The 17,981-nt window shown below is 37.7% G+C and overlaps 1 protein-coding gene across 1 annotated transcript in view; it reads left to right on the top strand.

Annotated features, from left to right (window-relative positions):
• The window catches only part of LOC117726540 (protein-methionine sulfoxide oxidase mical3a-like), a 62,005-nt gene that overhangs the window by 1,134 nt on the left and 42,890 nt on the right, over nt 1-17,981 (top strand). Inside the window, exons 2-9 of the mRNA XM_034526869.1 lie at nt 5,596-5,952; nt 6,190-6,397; nt 6,477-6,641; nt 6,936-7,037; nt 7,188-7,343; nt 7,438-7,538; nt 8,463-8,720; nt 8,802-8,917. Of these exons, the coding sequence (XP_034382760.1) occupies nt 5,686-5,952; nt 6,190-6,397; nt 6,477-6,641; nt 6,936-7,037; nt 7,188-7,343; nt 7,438-7,538; nt 8,463-8,720; nt 8,802-8,917 (1,373 nt within the window). The 5' untranslated portion in view covers nt 5,596-5,685. The remainder of the gene's footprint in view (nt 1-5,595; nt 5,953-6,189; nt 6,398-6,476; nt 6,642-6,935; nt 7,038-7,187; nt 7,344-7,437; nt 7,539-8,462; nt 8,721-8,801; nt 8,918-17,981) is intronic.

Below are 17,981 nucleotides of genomic sequence, written 5' to 3' on the forward strand. Positions count from 1 at the left end.
GGGTTATCCCTGTGTTCCCGTGCTTGGTGGAGGACTGCAGCCTGGCGGTCGGGGAGGTGGTGGGCCACGGCAGCGTGAAGTCCGCTGCCCGGATGAACAAAGCCGTGGTCATCTTCTTGGAGAGCATCAGTAAGGTCAACACGGTGGTGGAGAGAGGTGTCGTGGTGTTCGACACGTACATCCCCGTCTCTCCCCTGTTCACGGCGGCGGTGAGGGTGACGGTGGCGAACGTGCCGCCGTTCGTGAAGGACGAGGTTTTGGTGGGGGAGCTGTCGAAGCACGGGAGGGTCACGTCCCAGGTGAGGAAGATGTCCTCTGGGTGCAGCTCTCCGCTATTGAAACACGTGGTGTCGCATAGGAGGAAATGCTTCATGCTTCTTAATGACAGGAGTGAGGACTTGGTGATATCTTTCACTGTGAGTGCTGATAACTCTCTTTTTATCATTTATGCAAAAACTGACAATATGAAATGTTTTAACTGTGGGAGGGAAGGGCATCAGAGCAGGGCCTGTCCTCGGAGGAAGGCTGGTGGACAAGCCAGCACCAAGGAGAACCCGACGGGGAAAGACACTGAGGAGGACGGAGGGGGCACGAAGGGGGATCAGGAGCAGCAACAGGAGGAGGTGGGTGGGGTGAAGCAGGTGAGCATGGAGGGGGGAAGTGGGGTGAAGCAGGTGAACACAGAACGGGGAAGTGGGGTGAAGCAGGTGAACACGAAAGGGGGGGGTGGAGCAGGTTAACACAGAAGGGGGAAGTGGGGTGAAGCAGGTGAACACGAAAGGGGGGGGTGAAGCAGGTGAACACAGAAGGGGTAAGTGGAGTACAGCAGGCGGAAGAAGGGGCAGAGGTGGGGCAGCAGGAGGAGGGAGAAGGGGCAGTGGTGGCCCAGGAAGTGGAGGGGGAGAGGGCAGGTGTAGTACGGCAGGTGGAAGAGGAGTGGGCAGGGGCGGCCCAGGGGGAAGCATATATTCAGGAGGACAGCCAGGGGTGTACTGGAGGACAGGTGGAGGTGGGTAGGGGGCAGGAAAGAGGAGGGAAGGAAAAGTGTGGGCAGGACAAGGAGGTCATGGTAGAAGACAGTGAGGTTGGAATGGAGGAGGGTGAGGAGAAGCTTCATCCTCTGAAGAGGAAGGCCAGGGAAGACGAGGAAAGCTCGCAGAGCTTTGGGAAAAGGGAATGAGTCCAGTATGGACGAGGACTCTGTGATAGAGAGTGGTTCCTCTGATGAAAGTGACTGTCCGAGAGAATATAGTCTAGCCAGGCTGAAGTGGTTTCTCCAGGACACAAAGAATAAGAAGTGTGTGGTAGAGAATAAGAAGTGTGTGGTATGCCGAAACTCATACAATTTATTTGGCTCCACATGAAGAACAAAACCAAGAAAGGTTTTACACGTCAGGTGATTTACAGACTGAAGAAGATCGGGACGATAATTAATAAAGAGCTGAAGGAGGAAGCTGAAAGCCAAGCACAGGAGGCCGGAGATCCGGAGGATCGACCCGGAGAAGCGACCCTGAGGAGCGACCCTGAGGAGCGACCCAGAGGAGCGACCCAGAGGAGTGACCCAGAGGAGCGACCCAGAGGAGCGACCCAGAGGAGCATTATACTGGGACACTACATGGTGTACGCTAGCACAGGTAGCATCAGGTGGTTTAGGTGTGGGGGGGAGGGGCACTACATGGTGTACACTTCCACACGTAGCATCAAATGGTTTAGGTGGGGGATGGGCCACTACATGGTGTACACTAGCACAGGTAGCATCAGGTGCTTTAAGTGTGGGGGGGTGGGGCACTACATTGTGTACGCGACCACTGGTTAGGTGGCCGCCCACATCCGCTTCAAAACATTGGTACTTGCGTACCGTGCTGCGAACAGATCGGGTCCGTTCTACATCCAGGACATGGTCTAACCTCATACCCAGGACATGGTCTAACCTCACATCCAGGACATGGTCAAACCGTACACCCAGGACATGGTCTAACCTCACACCCAGGACATGGTCTAACCTTACATCCAGGACATGGTCTAACCTCACACCCAGGACATGGTCTAACCTTACACCCAGGACATGGTCAAACCGTACACCCCACCTCGTTCACTTCGCTCGGCTTCTGCCAATCGGCTTGTAGTTCCGTCACTTCGAGCTAAACACTCTACGAAGTCATGACTATTTGCTGTGCTGGCTCCTCATTGGTGGAATGAGCTCCCCATTGACATCAGGACAGCAGGAAGTCTCTACATCTTCTGTCGCAAACTAAAAACACATCTTTTTCGACTATACCTTGAATAGGGAAGGTAGCGCCGCAGTAGCACTTTGGTAGCACTTAAATGGCTCTTACTGATAGCACTTTGTAGTTTAACACTTTAGTAGCACTTAAATGTCTCTTACTGATAGCACTTTGTAGTTTAACTTTATTGAAGAAGTTGTACTTGCTTGATTCTTGTTGTTCTGAGTTTGGACTCATGGTTTAATGCACTTATTGTAAGTCGCTTTGGATAAAAGCGTCAGCTAAATGATATGTAATGTAATGTAATGAAACAGGTAGCATCAGGTGGTTTAGGTATAGGGGACTTCCACCCACAGCTCTTTGTCCTACCACCATGGAGCTGCTAAACACACAATCCCTCACTAATAAATCCTTCCTTATATACGACCATATTCTGGACAAAGGGCTTGACTTTATGTGCCTAACTGAAACCTGGCATAAACCAGGGGACTACTCTGTGCTTAATGAAGCATGCCCCCTTGGCTATAACTACATGGAGAAAGCCTGCAGCTCTGGTCGTGGTGGTGCCATCATGCACCGGGCTGAACTAAAACTGTCTCCTCTGCCAATGCCTGATCTTTCCTCTATGGAATGCAACTCTCCATACTCCATGACAGTGCTTCTCATATACCGTCCTCCAAAACCAAACCCATCTTTTCTACCTGAGATAAGTGATCTCCTTACCTCTCTGCACTATGTCAACTAACATTGTCATTGTTGGTGATTTAAATATCCATGTTGACAACACCTCCTGTCAGTTTGCAGCAGATTTTCCTGAGCTTGAGTGCAGCAGCATGTTGAGGTTCCTACTCACACCAAGGCACACACTGTCGATCTGGTTATCACTGACTGCTCTCATCAGTAACCTACAGGTCTATGATCTCGGTGTGTCCGACCACAAGGTGGTCTCAATGGCCTTGACTCAGCCACTATGACCATGGATCTCCAGCTCATCACCTGCCCAGCCTTTGCGTCAATGGATGAATTAGTGGAACTCTACTATACATCCCTGAGAAGTGTTTTTGATCTCCATGCCCCTGTCAAGTCACGTGAGGTCATTTTCTCACCCTCTGCTCCCTGGTTCACACATGAGGTAAGGAAAATAAAAACAGCTGGGCGTGCCCTGGAACGATGCTGTAGACACTCTGGGCTCACTGTCCATAAACTGGCCTACCGTGAGCATCAAGGGGCCTACTCCAACTCCCTTAAAGATGCTCACTCACAGTTCTATTCCGGGTTAATCAATAAAAACCCTGGCAACTCCAAACAGCTTTTTTCAACCATAAGCCATCTCCTGAAGCCACAACCATCCTCTTCAACTGAGGCTACAGAGGAGCAACGCAACAGTTTCATTGACTTTCAGATCCAAGGTCAACAACATTCGCTCTCTGATGTCCAGCTCTCCATCTCTGCTTCCCTCTGACACCAACACCTTATCTGCGAGTGTGCTGTAAAAATTAAATCCTGTACCTGGACCCTGGACCCCGTTCCCACTGCTCTGCTCAAGTCGCATATCCTCACTCTCAGTCCTCATCACCAACGTTGTTAACCTTTCCCTTGAGTCTGGCTATGTCCCACCTACTCTCAAGGTTACTGTCATTCGTCCCCTTCTCAAGAAGCCCACCCTGGACCCGGAGGTTCTAGCCAATTACAGGCCTATCTCCAACCTTGTCTTCCTGTCCAAGGTGTTAGAGAAAGTAGTTGAATTTTTTTTTTCTCATGAGAGACTTGTTGAATTTTTGTAAACTGTATAATATTGATGTTGGTGTTGTATCATTAGATCAAGAAAAGGCTTTTAAACGGGTCGCTCATGGTTTTCTTTTTTCCACTTTAAGGGCATTTGGTTTTGGTGAAGGGTTAGTGTCACTGTTGGGTTTGATGTACAAGGAAGCTTCTTGTCTGGTGAAGGTGGGGGGCATGCTGAGCTGTCCAGGTCCAGAGAGGCATCCGACAGGGCTGTCCTATCTCTGGACAGCTATATTATATTGCCATTGAACCTCTTCTAAACAGGTTGAGATCTCGTCTGTCAGAACTCATGTTGCCTGGGCTGCCTTAGCGACCCTCGCTAGTGGTGTCAGCATATGCTGATGATATTAATGTGTTTGTCAAAGACCAGAGGGATGTCGATGTCATAGGGAGCACTTTAGCTTTGTTTGAGAGGGCATCTTCAGCAAAGGTAAACTTGGGAAAAGTGAAGCTTTGCAGGTTGGTCAGTGGTTAAGCAAAGGAACACCAAAACTACCAGGAAACATTCAATTCAATTACATCCAGTTTATTTTGTATAGCCCAAAATCACGAATTACAAATTTGCCTCAGAGGGCTTTACAATCTGTACACATACGACATCCCTGACCCAGGACCTCACATTGAATCAGGAAAAAGGGAAGAACCCTTCAGGAGAGCAACAGAGGAGGATCCCTCTCCCCGATGGACAGATGCAATAGATGTCATGTGACCAGATGAACAGAGTTACAGAGTTACATAAACACATTACATGAATATGACAATGTATGAATGGACCTCCACAATCCATGACAATCCTTCTCTGTGCCTCCTTTGAGGCAGGAGGCACAGGGAAGGAGGCAGGGCCATTGGGAAGGAGGCCAGGTCTAGACCAGGGGCTGGATGCAGGAAGCAGGGGCAAGGACCCAGGACCAGCTTCAGACACAGCCAGCTCCGATGGACCCTATGAGACGTGAAGTCAGAAAGACTCCAGGGAGGAAGCAGAGTTATTAATGTGCGATGGAGAGATGTAAATTCATCCATAAGGAGAGAGAGGAGAGGAGCTCAGTGTATCCTAAAATGTCCCCCAAAAGCCTAGAAGCCTATAGCAGCATATCTAGGGGCTGTACCAGGGCAAACCTGATTCAGCCCTAACTATAAGTACCTCATACTACTTTAAACCGACTCATAAGTACCTCATACGACTTCATACTACTTTAATCCCACTCATAAGTACCTCATACTACCTCATACTACTTTAAACCCACTTATAAGTACCTCATACTACTTTAAACACACTCATACGTACCTCATACTATGTCATACTACTTTAAACCCATTCATAAGTACCTCATACGACTTCATACCACTTTAAACCCACTCATACGTACCTCATACTACTTCATACTACTTTAAACCCACTCATAAGTACCTCATACTACTTCATACTACTTTAAATCCACTCATAACTACCTCATACTTTACAAACCTCACTGTAAAACACCCACAAATCTGATTAAAGACTCCAAACTTTACCAATCCTTAAAAAGTGAACAATCTTTTTAGCCCCTGTTTTATCGTTGCTTTCCGTCCTCCGTATCTGTGACAGAGTTAGACCTTTCCACCGGTGAGCTGGAGTCAGTGACATCATCAGCAGGTGACACCCTTCCGATGGTGCCCTGCAGCCTTCGGGGTCGCCATGGGAGAAGAGTCTTACCGAGAATGCCGAGCTCAGGAGCTGTTTGATGGGTTTGTGTCGGCGTCGACCTGCAGGGCGGCGCTATGGGCCTTTAGCCAGCTGTGTGAACACCTGCAGCTGGACCAGAGCGCCACGGAGAGGCCGCTGTACCGACCAATCAAACGCCGCCTCAACTACTGGAGGGCCAACGCTTTGTGGGCCAAACTGGACCGGAGGGCCAATCAGCAGGCTTACTTGCAGGGGGGCGGAGTCTGCAGAAACACCACGGTATGTTATGTTATTTATATATATACTCAGTATATATAAATATATATATAAATATACCTGCAGGGGGCGGAGTCTGCAGCAACACCACGATATGTTATTTATATATTTATGTATAAATATACCTGCAGGGGGCGGAGTCTGCAGCAACATATACTGTTATATATATATATATATTAGTAACAACCCCCTATGTATCTCTGATTGGTCAGTGTGTCTTCTGTCTCTCTGATTGGTCAGTGTGTGATCATCGGGGCGGGGCCCTGCGGTCTGAGGACGGCGGTGGAGTTGAGCTTCATGGGAGCTCGGGTGGTGCTCCTGGAGAAGAGAGACTCCTTCTCCAGGAACAACGTGCTTCACCTGTGGCCCTTCACTATCCACGACCTGCGGGGCCTTGGGGCCAAAAAGTTCTATGGAAAGTTCTGCGCCGGTTCCATCGATCACATCAGTGAGTCATTGATCCATTGATCCGGTACGAGCAGGACAGCCGGATCTTCCAATCAGCACCACCTGTTTTGGGTCTGCAGGTATTCGTCAGCTACAGTTGGTCCTGCTAAAGGTCGCCTTACTGCTGGGGGTTGAAGTCCATGTGAACGTGGAGTTCATGAACTTAGTGGAGCCGCCAGAAGACCAGCAGCGACGCAGTGAGAGCTCTAGTTACTTCCATCGGATTGTTAGTGAAGACAGAAAAGGTTACCTTTGAAGACTGCTTACCTGTCTCCCTGTCTACCTACCTCCCTGTCTACCTGCCTCCCTGTCTCCCTGTCTACCTACCTCCCTGTCTACTTGTCTACCTGCCTCCCTGTCTTCCTGTCTACCTGTCTACTTGTCTACCTTTCTCCCTGTCTACCTGCCTCCCTGTCTCCCTTCCTCCCCGTCTACCTGTCTACCTGTCTACCTGCCTACCTGCCTCCCTACCTCCCTGTCTACCTGACTCCCTACCTCCCTGTCTACCTGACTCCCTGCCTCCCTGTCTACTTAAGCAGAGGTGGGCTGGAGGATGGAGGTGAGTCCAAAGTCTCATGCCGTCAATCAGCTGGAGTTTGACGTCATCATAGGAGCAGACGGACGCAGGAACACACTTCCAGGTAAACCGGCAAGAGCTGAGGCTCCCCAGCCAGCCCTGTTAAACCGAGTCTGGCAGAGTCCGGCTCAGACTAGAAGAGTCCGCCTTAGACTAATTAGGCTCAATATGACATCAGCCACCTTCCAGAGAATCCTCCTCTATTGCTAAACAGGTTTCAGGCGTAAAGAGTTCAGGGGGAAGTTGGCCATCGCCATCACAGCCAACTTCAAGAACAGAAACACCTCGGCCGAGGCCAAAGTGGAGGAGATCAGCGGAGTTGCTTTCATCTTCAACCAGAGGTTCTTCCAGGAGCTTCGACAGGAAACAGGTACAACGAATGGACCAAATGAATCTGCTTCAATAATGTAATTGTGAGTTATTGTTCACCAAGTGGAACCTTTGATCCTTTTCTGATCTTTCAGGGATCGATCTGGAAAACATTGTTTACTACAAAGATGACACTCACTACTTTGTGATGACGGCAAAGAAACAGAGTCTGTTAGAGAAAAGAGTCATTAAACAGGTAAATCACACCTGGATACAGCTGAGCAAAGAGTTATTAAACAGGTAAAACACACCTGAGAAAAGAGTCATTAAACAGGTAAAACACACATTGCATTACATTTAATTTAGCTGACGCTTTTATCCAAAGCGACTTACAATAAGTGCATTAAACCATGAGTCCAAACTCAGAACAACAAGAATCAAGCAAGTACAATTTCTTCAATAAAGTTAAACTACAAAGTGCTATCGGTAAGAGACATTTAAGTGCTGCTAAAGTGTTAAACTACAAAATGCTATCAGTAAGAGCCATTTAAGTTCTACTAAAGTGTTACTACGGCTCTACCTTCCCTATTCAAGGTATAGTTGAAAAAGATGTGTTTTTAGTTTGCGACGGAAGATGTAGAGACTTCCTGCTGTCCTGATGTCAATGGGAAGCTCGTTCCACCAATGAGGAGCCAGCACAGCAAACAGTCGTGACTTTGTTGAGTGTTTAGCTCGAAGTGAAGGAGCTACAAGCTGATTGGCCGAAGCCGAGAGAAGTGAATGAGCTGGGGTGTACGGTTTGACCATGTCCTGGATGCACACCTGGATACAGAAGAGAAAAGAGTCATTAAACACGTAAAACACACCTGGATACAGAAGAGAAAAGAGTCATTAAACAGGTAAAACACACCTGGAGACAGAAGAGAAAAGAGTCATTAAACACGTAAAACACACCTGGATACAGAAGAGAAAAGAGTCATTAAACAGGTAAAACACACCTGGAGACAGAAGAGAAAAGAGTCATTAAACAGGTAAAACAAACCTGGAGACAGAAGAGAAAAGAGTCATTAAACAGGTAAAACACACCTGGAGACAGAAGAGAAAAGAGTCATTAAACAGGTAAAACACAGCTGAGAAAAGAGTCAATAAACAGGTAAATAAAATCATCTTCCTCCATCAGGACTTTGCGGACACCGAGCTGCTTCTCTGCCGGGCCAACGTGGACCAGAATGCATTGCAGGCGTATGCCTGCGAGGCCGCAGACTTCTCCACCAATCACCAGCTCCCGTCTCTGGACTTCGCCATGAACCACTCCGGCCAGCCGGACGTCGCCGTGTTCGACTTCACCTGCATGTACGCGTCGGAGAACGCCGCCATGGTCCGCCAGCGCCGCGGACACCAGCTGCTGGTCTCGCTGGTGGGAGACAGTCTACTGGAGGTGAGACAGCTGTCTGCTGGATCAACACCAGATCAATATCAGATCCATAACTAACCTCTTTGATCACCGATTGGTCTGCAGCCCTTCTGGCCGATGGGGACGGGAATAGCTCGAGGGTTTCTGGCGGCTCTGGATTCAGCCTGGATGGTCCAGAGGTGGTCTCAAGGAGAGGCTCCCCTGGAGGTCCTGGCAGACAGGTACACAGAAACTACTGCAAAGTACATAGTATTACTATAAGTATAGTATTACATGGTCTCAAGGAGAGGCTCCCCTGGAGCAGACAGGTACACAGTACATAGTATTACTATGAGTATAGTTTTACAATGTATACTGCTACAATGTGTATACTATTACAATGTGTACTATTACAATGTGTACATTATTACAATGTGTATACTATTACAATGTGTATACTATTACAATGTGTGCTATTACAATGTGTATACTATTACAATGTGTACATTATTACAATGTATTATATTACATTGTGTACTTAATAACAATGTGTATACAAAGTGTACATTATTACAATGTTTATACTATTACAATGTATAGTATTACGATGTGTACATTATTACAATGTATACATTATACTCTCAATGAGAAGCTCTATTGGACGTCCTGGTACAGGTAAACGGAAAATACTACACAGTACACAGTATTACTATATGTATACTGTTACAATGTGTATACAATTACAATGTATACTATTACAATGTGTACATTATTACAATGGATACATTATTACAATGTGTATAGAAAGTGTACATTATTACAATGTTTATACTATTACAAGGTATAGTATCACAATGTGTACATTATTACAATGTGTATACTATTAAAATGTGTACATTAATACAATGTATATATTATTACAATGTTTACTATTACTGTGTATACTATTACAATATATACTATTACAATCTACATTATTACAATGTGTATCCTATTACAATGTGTACCATATTAAAATGTGTATACTATTACAATGTGTACATTATTACAATATGTACCATATTACAATGTGTATACTATTACTGTAAGACAAGGCTGTTATTTGTTTTCTTAATTACGGAACAATTTAATGACGTCATGACAGCAGCAGGTGAGATGAGATGAGATGAGATGAGCTGCATTAGGCACGGAGGAAACATAGTTTCTCTACCGTAAGAGCGTAAGAACGTAAGAACGTAAGAGCGTAAGATCGTAAGATCGTAAGATCGTAAGATCGTAAGACCGTAAGATCGTAAGACCGTAAGATCGTAAGAACGTAAGAGCGTAAGAACGTAAGAACGTAAGATCGTAAGACCGTAAGACCGTAAGAGAGAGAGAGAGAGTTTATTTATGGTATGTGTGTACGATTGATTCATGTTTAAATAAAGCCAGAAAACGAAATGAAGGATACGGTCATCTTATTCGCGAAAGGAAGAGACTCAACGTGTCTGCAGCTCTTTAGCGGCTAAACGAGAACCGCACCGACGGATCGCCGCTACAATTACAATGTGTACATTATTACAATATGTACCATATTACAATGTGTACATTATTACAATAAGTACCATATTACAATGTGTATACTATTACAATGTGTACATTATTACAATGTGTACCATATTACAATGTGTATACTATCACAATTTGTACATTATTACAATGTGTACATTATTACAATGTGTATACTATTACAATGTGTACATTATTACAATGTGTACATTATTACAATATGTACCATATTACAATGTGTATACTATTACAATGTGTACATTATTACAATATGTACATTATTACAATGTGTATACTATTACAATGTGTACATTATTACAATGTGTACATTATTACAATATGTACCATATTACAATGTGTATACTATTACAATGTGTACACTATTACAATGTGTACATTATTACAATGTGTACCATATTACAATGTGTATACTATCACAATGTGTACATTATTACAATGTGTACATTATTACAATGTGTATACTATTACAATGTGTACATTATTACAATGTGTATACTATTACAATGTGTACATTATTACAATGTGTACATTATTACAATATGTACCATATTACAATGTGTATACTATTACAATGTGTACATTATTACAATATGTACATTATTACAATGTGTATACTATTACAATGTGTACATTATTACAATGTGTACATTATTACAATATGTACCATATTACAATGTGTACATTATTACAATGTGTACATTATTACAATATGTACCATATTACAATGTGTACATTATTACAATATGTACCATATTACAATGTGTATACTATTACAATGTGTACATTATTACAATATGTACCATATTACAATGTGTATACTATTACAATGTGTACATTATTACAATATGTACCATATTACAATGTGTATACTATTACAATGTGTACATTATTACAATGTGTACATTATTACAATATGTACCATGTTACAATGTGTATACTATTACAATGTGTACATTATTACAATGTGTATACTATTCCAATGTGTACATTATTACAATGTGTATACTATTAAAATGTGTACATAATTACAATGTGTACAGTATTACAATGTGTACCCTATTACAATGTGTACCATATTAAAATGTGTATACTATTACAATGTGTACACTATTACAATGTGTATACTATTACAATGTGTACATTATTACAATGTGTACCCTATTACAATGTGTATACTATTACAATGTGTACATTATTGCAATGTGTACCTTATTACAATGTGTACACTATTTCAATGTGTACATTATTACAATGTGTACCATATTACAATGTGTACCATATTACAATGTGTATACTATTACAATGTGTACATTATTACAATGTGTATACTATTACAATGTGTACATTATTACAATGTGTACATTATTACAATATGTACCATATTACAATGTGTACATTATTACAATGTGTACCCTATTACAATGTGTATACTATTACAATGTGTACATTATTACAATGTGTACCCTATTACAATGTGTATACTATTACAATGTGTACATTATTACAATGTGTATACTATTACAATGTGTACATTATTACAATGTGTATACTATTACAATGTATACATTATTACAATGTGTACCCTATTACAATGTGTACCCTATTACAATGTGTACATTATTACAATGTGTACCCTATTACAATGTGTATACTATTACAATGTGTACATTATTACAATGTGTACCCTATTACAATGTGTATACTATTACAATGTGTACCCTATTACAATGTGTGCCCTATTACAATGTGTTCATTATTACAATGTGTATACTATTACAATGTGTGCCCTATTACAATGTGTACATTATTACAATGTGTATACTATTACAATGTGTACATTAATACAATGTGTACCCTATTACAATGTGTACATTATTACAATGTGTACATTATTACAATGTGTACATTATTACAATGTGTATACTATTACAATGTGTACATTATTACAATGTGTATACTATTACAATGTGTACATTATTACAATGTGTATACTATTACAATGTGTACATTATTACAATGTGTACCATATTACAATGTGTACCATATTACAATGTGTATACTATCACAATGTGTACATTATTACAATGTGTACATTATTACAATGTGTATACTATTACAATTTGTACATTATTACAATGTGTACATTATTACAATGTGTATACTATTACAATGTGTACATTATTACAATGTGTACATTATTACAATATGTACCATATTACAATGTGTATACTATTACAATGTGTACACTATTACAATATGTACATTATTACAATGTGTATACTATTACAATGTGTACATTATTACAATGTGTACATTATTACAATATGTACCATATTACAATGTGTACACTATTACAATGTGTACATTATTACAATATGTATACTATCACAATGTGTACATTATTACAATGTGTATACTATTACAATTTGTACATTATTACAATATGTACATTATTACAATGTGTATACTATTACAATGTGTACATTATTACAATGTGTACATTATTACAATATGTACCATATTACAATGTGTACACTATTACAATGTGTACATTATTACAATATGTACCATATTACAATGTGTATACTATTACAATGTGTACATTATTACAATATGTACCATATTACAATGTGTATACTATTACAATGTGTACATTATTACAATATGTACCATATTACAATGTGTATACTATTACAATGTGTACATTATTACAATATGTACCATATTACAATGTGTATACTATTACAACGTGTACATTATTACAATGTGTACATTATTACAATATGTACCATATTACAATGTGTATACTATTACAATGTGTACATTATTACAATGTGTATACTATTACAATATGTACCATATTACAATGTGTATACTATTACAACGTGTACAGTATTACAATGTGTACCCTATTACAATGTGTACCATATTAAAATGTGTATACTATTACAATGTGTACACTATTACAATGTGTATACTATTACAATGTGTACATTATTACAATGTGTACCCTATTACAATGTGTATACTATTACAATGTGTACATTATTTCAATGTGTACATTATTACAATGTGTACACTATTACAATGTGTAGATTATTACAATGTGTACCATATTACAATGTGTACCATATTACAATGTGTATACTATTACAATGTGTACATTATTACAATGTGTACATTATTACAATATGTACCATATTACAATGTGTACATTATTACAATGTGTACCCTATTACAATGTGTATACTATTACAATGTGTACATTATTACAATGTGTATACTATTACAATGTGTACATTATTACAATGTGTACCCTATTACAATGTGTATACTATTACAATGTGTACATTATTACAATGTGTATACTATTACAATGTGTACATTATTACAATGTGTATACTATTACAATGTATACATTATTACAATGTGTACCCTATTACAATGTGTACCCTATTACAATGTGTACATTATTACAATGTGTACCCTATTACAATGTGTATACTATTACAATGTGTACATTATTACAATGTGTACCCTATTACAATGTGTACCATATTAAAATGTGTACCCTATTACAATGTGTGCCCTATTACAATGTGTACATTATTACAATGTGTATACTATTACAATGTGTACATTATTACAATGTGTACCCTATTACAATGTGTACACTATTACAATGTGTACATTATTACAATGTGTACATTATTACAATGTGTATACTATTACAATGTGTACATTATTACAATGTGTATACTATTACAATGTGTACATTATTACAATGTGTATACTATTACAATGTGTACATTATTACAATGTGTACATTATTACAATGTGTATACTATTACAATGTGTACATTATTACAATGTGTATACTATTACAATTTGTACATTATTACAATGTGTACATTATTACAATGTGTATACTATTACAATGTGTACATTATTACAATGTGTACATTATTACAATATGTACCATATTACAATGTGTATACTATTACAATGTGTACATTATTACAATATGTAAATTATTACAATGTGTATACTATTACAATGTGTACATTAGTACAATGTGTACATTATTACAATATGTACCATATTACAATGTGTACACTATTACAATGTGTACATTATTACAATATGTACCATATTACAATGTGTATACTATTACAATGTGTACATTATTACAATATGTACCATATTACAATGTGTATACTATTACAATGTGTACATTATTACAATGTGTATACTATTCCAATGTGTACATTATTACAATGTGTATACTATTAAAATGTGTACACAATTACAATGTGTACAGTATTACAATGTGTACCCTATTACAATGTGTACCATATTAAAATGTGTATACTATTACAATGTGTACACTATTACAATGTGTATACTATTACAATGTGTACATTATTACAATGTGTACCCTATTACAATGTGTATACTATTACAATGTGTACATTATTGCAATGTGTACATTATTACAATGTGTACACTATTACAATGTGTACATTATTACAATGTGTACCATATTACAATGTGTACCATATTACAATGTGTATACTATTACAATGTGTACATTATTACAATGTGTACATTATTACAATATGTACCATATTACAATGTGTAAATTATTACAATGTGTACCCTATTACAATGTGTATACTATTACAATGTGTACATTATTACAATGTGTATACTATTACAATGTGTACATTATTACAATGTGTACCCTATTACAATGTGTATACTATTACAATGTGTACATTATTACAATGTGTATACTATTACAATGTGTACATTATTACAATGTGTATACTATTACAATGTATACATTATTACAATGTGTACCCTATTACAATGTGTACCATATTACAATGTGTACCATATTACAATGTGTATACTATTACAATGTGTACATTATTACAATATGTACCATATTACAATGTGTACATTATTACAATGTGTACCCTATTACAATGTGTATACTATTACAATGTGTACATTATTACAATGTGTATACTATTACAATGTGTACATTATTACAATGTGTACCCTATTACAATGTGTATACTATTACAATGTGTACATTATTACAATGTGTATACTATTACAATGTGTACATTATTACAATGTGTATACTATTACAATGTATACATTATTACAATGTGTACCCTATTACAATGTGTACCCTATTACAATGTGTACATTATTACAATGTGTACCCTATTACAATGTGTATACTATTACAATGTGTACATTATTACAATGTGTACCCTATTACAATGTGTACCATATTAAAATGTGTACCCTATTACAATGTGTGCCCTATTACAATGTGTACATTATTACAATGTGTACACTATTACAATGTGTACATTATTACAATGTGTACCCTATTACAATGTGTATACTATTACAATGTGTACATTATTACAATGTGTATACTATTACAATGTGTACATTATTACAATGTGTATACTATTACAATGTGTACATTATTACAATGTGTACATTATTACAATGTGTATACTATTACAATGTGTACATTATTACAATGTGTACCATATTACAATGTGTACCATATTAAAATGTGTACCCTATTACAATGTGTGCCCTATTACAATGTGTATACTATTACAATGTATACATTTTTACAATGTGTACCCTATTACAATGTGTGCCCTATTACAATGTGTATACTATTACAATGTATACATTTTTACAATGTGTACCCTATTACAATGTGTATATTATTACAATGTGTACATTATTACAATGTGTACCCTATTACAATGTGTACCATATTAAAATGTGTATACTATTACAATGTGTACATTATTACAATGTGTATACTATTACAATGTGTACATTATTACAATGGGTACATTATTACAATGTGTATACTATTACAATGTGTACATTATTACAATATGTACCATATTACAATGTGTACATTATTACAATGTGTACCCTATTACAATGTGTATACTATTACAATGTGTACATTATTACAATGTGTATACTATTACAATGTGTACATTATTACAATGTGTACCCTATTACAATGTGTATACTATTACAATGTGTACATTATTACAATGTGTATACTATTACAATGTGTACATTATTACAATGTGTATACTATTACAATGTATACATTATTACAATGTGTACCCTATTACAATGTGTACCCTATTACAATGTGTACATTATTACAATGTGTACCCTATTACAATGTGTATACTATTACAATGTGTACATTATTACAATGTGTACCCTATTACAATGTGTACCATATTAAAATGTGTACCCTATTACAATGTGTGCCCTATTACAATGTGTATACTATTACAATGTATACATTTTTACAATGTGTACCCTATTACAATGTGTGCCCTATTACAATGTGTATACTATTACAATGTATACATTTTTACAATGTGTACCCTATTACAATGTGTATATTATTACAATGTGTACATTATTACAATGTGTATACTATTACAATGTGTACATTATTACAATGGGTACATTATTACAATGTGTATACTATTACAATGTGTACATTATTACAATATGTACCATATTACAATGTGTACATTATTACAATGTGTACCCTATTACAATGTGTATACTATTACAATGTGTACATTATTACAATGTGTATACTATTACAATGTGTACATTATTACAATGTGTACCCTATTACAATGTGTATACTATTACAATGTGTACATTATTACAATGTGTATACTATTACAATGTATACATTATTACAATGTGTACCCTATTACAATGTGTACCCTATTACAATGTGTACATTATTACAATGTGTACCCTATTACAATGTGTATACTATTACAATGTGTACATTATTACAATGTGTACCCTATTACAATGTGTACCATATTAAAATGTGTACCCTATTACAATGTGTGCCCTATTACAATGTGTACATTATTACAATGTGTATACTATTACAATGTGTACATTATTACAATGTGTACCCTATTACAATGTGTATACTATTACAATGTGTACATTATTACAATGTGTATACTATTACAATGTGTACATTATTACAATGTGTATACTATTACAATGTGTACATTATTACAATGTGTACATTATTACAATGTGTATACTATTACAATGTGTACATTATTACAATGTGTACCATATTACAATGTGTACCATATTAAAATGTGTACCCTATTACAATGTGTGCCCTATTACAATGTGTATACTATTACAATGTATACATTTTTACAATGTGTACCATATTAAAATGTGTACCCTATTACAATGTGTGCCCTATTACAATGTGTATACTATTACAATGTATACATTTTTACAATGTGTACCCTATTACAATGTGTGCCCTATTACAATGTGTATACTATTACAATGTATACATTTTTACAATGTGTACCCTATTACAATGTGTATATTATTACAATGTGTACATTATTACAATGTGTACCCTATTACAATGTGTACCATATTAAAATGTGTATACTATTACAATGTGTACATTATTACAATGTGTATACTATTACAATGTGTACATTATTACAATGGGTACATTATTACAATGTGTATACTATTACAATGTGTACATTATTACAATGTGTACATTATTACAATGTATATACTATTACAATGTGTACATTATTACAATGTGTATACTATTACAATGTGTACATTATTACAATGTGTACC

Source organism: Cyclopterus lumpus, chromosome 23 (genome assembly GCF_009769545.1).
Source record: "Cyclopterus lumpus isolate fCycLum1 chromosome 23, fCycLum1.pri, whole genome shotgun sequence".
Classification (NCBI taxonomy): domain Eukaryota; kingdom Metazoa; phylum Chordata; class Actinopteri; order Perciformes; family Cyclopteridae; genus Cyclopterus; species Cyclopterus lumpus.